Source organism: Quercus lobata, chromosome 1 (genome assembly GCF_001633185.2).
Source record: "Quercus lobata isolate SW786 chromosome 1, ValleyOak3.0 Primary Assembly, whole genome shotgun sequence".
In the NCBI taxonomy this organism is placed as follows: Eukaryota; Viridiplantae; Streptophyta; class Magnoliopsida; order Fagales; family Fagaceae; genus Quercus; species Quercus lobata.
Window position 1 is genome coordinate 1,513,739 of NC_044904.1, and position 5,436 is coordinate 1,519,174.

At 34.1% G+C, this 5,436-nt stretch overlaps 1 protein-coding gene across 3 annotated transcripts; it reads left to right on the plus strand.

The window, feature by feature from the left end:
* The first annotated feature begins 503 nt into the window (after positions 1 to 503).
* LOC115973499 (nudix hydrolase 25) lies at positions 504 to 4,907 on the plus strand. 3 transcript variants are annotated; one of them, XM_031093783.1, is made up of 6 exons: positions 504 to 771; positions 1,497 to 1,547; positions 2,243 to 2,335; positions 2,888 to 2,982; positions 4,234 to 4,345; positions 4,440 to 4,907. In XM_031093783.1, the coding sequence occupies exons 1-6, from the start codon at positions 706 to 708 to the stop codon at positions 4,542 to 4,544; spliced, it is 522 nt and encodes a 173-aa protein (XP_030949643.1). In that variant the 5' UTR covers positions 504 to 705; the 3' UTR covers positions 4,545 to 4,907. The 3 variants fall into 3 exon arrangements, with proteins under 3 accessions (XP_030949643.1, XP_030949744.1, XP_030949700.1); XM_031093884.1 differs by having other exon boundaries at positions 684 to 771; positions 2,199 to 2,335; positions 4,440 to 4,874; XM_031093840.1 differs by lacking the exon at positions 504 to 771 and adding an exon at positions 783 to 918 and having other exon boundaries at positions 2,199 to 2,335; positions 4,440 to 4,874.
* Positions 4,908 to 5,436: the final 529 nt, after the last annotated feature.

The window sequence follows — 5,436 nt, forward strand, 5'->3', positions numbered from 1 at the left end:
AGGTTGTTTGTTTGATATTTCTTGACTTTGTTAGAAGTATTGGGAAACCCAATAAATAATGGTGGTAGGCTGGTAGCTACTAACTTCCAAATCCGTAAGACATTTATACACTCTTTTGTCAACTTTGTTATTGTCAACTTTGTTAGTTGTAAAATAAAATTTTTAGAAATATGATGCTATCTTGCCAAAATCAAATACAGGAGATAAATTCTAATTTTGAAATATGATGCTGTCTAATAAGAAGAAATCTGTTTTCTTGTTGGTGAGGACTAAAGATTAAGCATTAGAAAATAAACACTGTATGTTTATATTCAAATAATGTCATATCCAATTAAAACACAATATTCAACCAAAGTAGAGCTCATGATAACAATGTGAAAACACCCTGAGCCTATCATTTCCCTCCATATTTATTTGATTTGTACTAAAAAAAAAAAAATCCTGGGTGGAAGGGTGCGCAGGATAAGAGTTTCAAATACTCAACCCAGAATACTCCACCCACTCTGAGTCACCTTTTTGGCTTATAGTTAGAGTCAGCTTCACTATTTCCCACACAGCTCAAAACCCACTTTTTTTGTTGTTGAATTTCTCATATAGTCATAGCACTAACTCTCTCTCTCTCTCTCTCTCACTCAGACTCTCTGACAAGCTCCAAAGCAAAAGCAAAAGCAAAAAAGAAAAAAAAGAAAAAAAAACCAATAAGCAATGGAGGGTCTCCCTCCTGGTTATCGTCCCAACGTTGGCATTTGCCTCATCAACCCTGATAATCAAGTAACCTCTGTCTTTTTTGTTTTTGGGTTTTAGTTTTTGTTATGGTTAGATGTTTATTTATGTCATAAGAAGAATTGTTAGTAAAGAGATCAATGGTGGATTTGCATCTATAAAAGTGCAAAACTGAGCATTGTTTTATGCGTGTCTGTAAGTATATATTTGAGGTTACTGATTTTTTTTTTTTTTTTTTTGTTAGTGATTTTTGCCTCTTGTTGGTTTTCTTGAAATTAGGACACAAATCAAGTTAAGTTATTTTATGGGAAATTCTGCAAATATTTATATAATCATAGAATTTTAGTGTTTACTGCTGTGGACTGAAAATTCTATAGTCTGGAGTCTCTGGACTTGATTAACTAAGAAAACTTGGTCGAGTTTGTTTGGTTGAAAAGATAGATGTTGGGTTGGTTGGTGTTTTTATTTGGATGAACTAAACACAATGCTTAAAAAGAGTATTTTACTTGATTGTATTAAATGTTTTAGAGGAAGCAAGAAATTCAAACTATATGTTTTGGAAAATTTTCTGATATTTCATTATATTTTGTAGCCCACATGTATGATTTATGTGGGAACTTGGGTTAATTAAAAAAAAAAAATAATAAGGAAAGCAAGGTTTTGGAAAGTATGTATTTGTTTATCTTCAAATTGAAGTAATTTTAGTTCCATTTCAGAGTTTTATCTGCATGAGCAAGTGGTAAAGATGGTAACTTTTAGAGATTTTCTTGCAGGTTTTTGTGGCTTCAAGATTGAATGTTCCAGGAGCATGGCAGATGCCTCAGGTGATACTGCGCAGATGCTCTTGTTTGCTATTAAAATACCATTTCTTTTTACCAAAAAAAAAAAAAAACCATTTCTTAACATGCTTCAAGGGGGGAGGGGGGAAGAAACAAAATGCACCCACATCATACAGATTCATAGCCAGCCTTTGGAGGGCACTGTTTTGATTCCTAAGGATCTTTATGACCTCATGACTTATAAGATCTAGTAGATGATACTGCAGAGAGTAAATGCATTCCTTATCCTTATAAGAACAGAATTCTGTTGCAACAGGAATTTTAATGTAGCCACTAAGGTAGTTGGGCCAATTGGTTTGACCTAGTTATTCACATCTTATCTCTCCATTTGCAATTATCCTAGTGTACATTCTCACTTGGTAAAACATCTTTATCAGTAGTATGGGGCTGATGTAGAGTACCGAGTATTTGTCTAAGTGACCTGTTGAATGGACTGTCATTGTCTGCTGTGTTTGGGTAGAGAGATTTGTCATTTTGGAGTTTAAGTCTATTTAGCCTTTGGAAAATCTTGGATCTTTCATCAAGGCTTACATCTAATTTAAGATGACCACTATAAAAAATTTGAACTTTCAAATAGATTGTGTTGCATCGTTTTAAATTCTCAATTTTTACCCTACATTTTCCTGTAATCTCAAGATATTTCAGCTGAATTTAAATGGCTATGGGATCTTCAATCTCAGGGGGGTATTGAAGATGGTGAAGAACCCAAATCAGCAGCCATTAGAGAACTTCGAGAAGAAACTGGAATTGTGTCTGCCGAAATTATGGCTGAGGTTTGTGGGAAAAAAGTTGCTTCTTACACTACAGTTTTCTGTTCATTTGAATTTACTCCAGTGCAGGAACTTGCATCCTTGCAATGTTTTTACATATATCTGATTATTCTCCTTCTTTCACTCTTTGTATCTCTGAGCTTTACAAATAAGTGTAGAGATATTAAAAGCCATATGACATGATTCAATGAATTTATTGGATCATCAAAGAATCAAAAGATATGGATCTCCTCCTGTTTCATAAAATAAGAATTAAGGACTAAGAAAAAATGAAGATAGAACATGCAAATATCTATGTGAGAGAAACATTTATCAACCTCAATGGAATTGTGGTGCCTTCTTCTAGAAACTCTTTGACCATTTTGTGGTATCACTTTGATGAAGGTACTAGAATTGTATAATTTCACTGCAGGATTAAGGAATCTCTTGGATAGCACTTGAAACATACAAGATGTAGCTTGTCTGAATATATTGCCACTCAGGTTTATTTATTGTGGCTGACTAAAGTAAGGATACTTTATTCTTAGTAATGATTCAGGTTGTTTGCTATAACAGGTTCCAAATTGGTTGACTTATGACTTCCCTCCTGCTGTGAAGGCCAAAGTCAATCGTCTCTGGGGAGGTGAATGGCATGGGCAGGCACAAAAGTGGTGCGTCTCCTTTCTTCACACAGTCCTTTATGGGGGGTAAAAAAAAAAGGAATAACATGTTTTAATCATTACTTCCCAAGTAGATGTGGCATTTTCTATGTTTTCTCACTTGAATTTCATATAAAAACATCCTTGGTTTTAGATAATTAAGAACGCTTGCATGTGTACAAAATAATATGACTGAAGGGAATTTGAGTTAACTTGTTCCTTTAGATGTAGATAATGGAACATTCACCGAATCTAGGATGTGAGGGCATGACAATATACATAAAGGTTTTTTTTTTTTTTTTGAATAATTTATGGAACTAAGGTCTTCACAGTGTAAGAAATGTGTGATAAATGCTTTGACTTTTCTGGAATTTGTTATCAAAGTTCCCTCCATTAAGTTTCTGGTAGTAGAGAGTAGATATACAGGCTTTCACCTGGACCAGTTTATTTGTGTGAGGGGTTATGGAATTGGAAACTTATTACATGGGGAAAGATAGAGATGTTTACTCAGATATACCTTCTAGTACCTGCAACAGAATCAAGTCAAATGTTTAGAATTGAATTTGTGCAAGATTTGCATGAAATAATTGGTCTAAGTTATAAATGGCTTTTCTGTTGCTTATTGTCTCTATCCTAATGTCAGTTGACAATAGTTGAATACTAGTGCCCTGCTACCTTGTCTCACCATGATAAAAAGCTCATAATTAGGACTGTAAGAGTGGCCTTCACTTTAATGTGAGTTTAACGTTTCAACTTTGCTTACCAAAGCCTACCATTCCTGGGGCTGTTTAGACCAAAAAGTCTGATTCTTTATTAAATAAGTGGAAAGGGCTTCTCAGGTGCTTTAGTAATGAACTGAGCGTTTAATTACTGTATGGAGGCTTTGTTACTGAAATAACTAAGAATTTTACATTAAGGTTGCCATCTATGATATGTTTGTATGCTCAGCACATTGAGTGACTTATTGCCTACAAATTACAATTGTTATGAATATTCATGTTATCATGTATTATTGGTTGGGCACAACTTTAAATGCTGAAATAATTTTCTTTGGGTTTGTCTAGCTAACTAATATAGTGTTTTCAGGCTCTTATCTCAGTGATATACGTCCATGTGTGTATTTGTTTATTTGATCAAGGGATTAGGATGCGATTCATTTCCTTTTTATGTAATCATATAATCAGACTATCTGGCAATGGATTTATACTGAGTATTCAACCCGAGACTTTGTGCTGCCTGATGATGAATTTGGACTCTTGACAGGTTCCTTATGAGATTAACAAAAGATGAGAGTGAGATCAATCTAGCTAATGGTGAAGCAGAGCCAGAATTTGCTGAATGGAAATGGGCAGGCCCAGAAGAAGTTGTTGAGCAGGTTTGCTACAGATACTTTCTTTTAAATAGACAATTTCAGAATGATATTTATTTTCCCAAAATTTTTGTAACATATGGTATTAAACTGATTACAGGCGGTGGACTACAAAAGGCCAACGTATGAGGAAGTTATGAGAACCTTCGAGCCTTACTTAAGTGGAAATTCAATCTCCACAAAATGTAAATCATCTAAATGGTGAATGTTGTGGGTGTGTATCATTTGGTTCTAAGAGTTCCGTACATGACTTAAATTTCCCATTAAAATTTGGATTTAGTAGAAGTTTGCTCTTTGTAAATGGAAATGGAAGTAAGAACTGAAAAATAGATGGTTGCTTTATTGTAACAATAAGATCTTTGTTGTGATGTAGTTCTCTTTAGTGGTTTTGATTATGAGGATGCTTTCAGATGTGTATAAAAGAAACTGGGGGAATAGGCTTGAGAGCTTGTTGCATAGTCTGTAACTATCACTGTGAAGTTGGTATAAATTTTGAAACATTTGCACAATATGATTTAGAATAGAATGTGAAAAGGAATATATGCGGGTGACCATGACTAGTTTTATATGGATTTATAGCCGATTCCGAAATTTTGCATAATATGATTTAGATGATGACAAATTGTTTTCCAACTTATAGATTCAGCTTCTTTCTTGCTTCTTATTTCCATCTTGCTGAATAGATTCTAATAGCATCCATATCAGTGGATGAAAATTATGTATAATAGAAAAAGGCATCAGTTTTACACATTTTGCTTCAAAAATGCTCCATATTAGTGCTTCTAAAAATGTGTATATTTATACATTTGCTACAGTAACCGTGTATATTTACATGGTCATTGTAGCTCGTCCATATATTATCTTATTAATTTCTCGTTCGCACCTTTTTTTTTTTTTCTTTCTCTCTTCTCCGTGCATAATGAACTCAGTAACTTCTCCTCTCTTCATCTTCTTTTTCCTTAGATGCTCACAAACACACCCACACACAAACACATCCACACAGACAAATCAACACAGAGATACACAAACACACCCACACACAAACAAACCCACATAGACAAACCAACAAAGAGACAGATTAGTGCTTGTGGAACGAT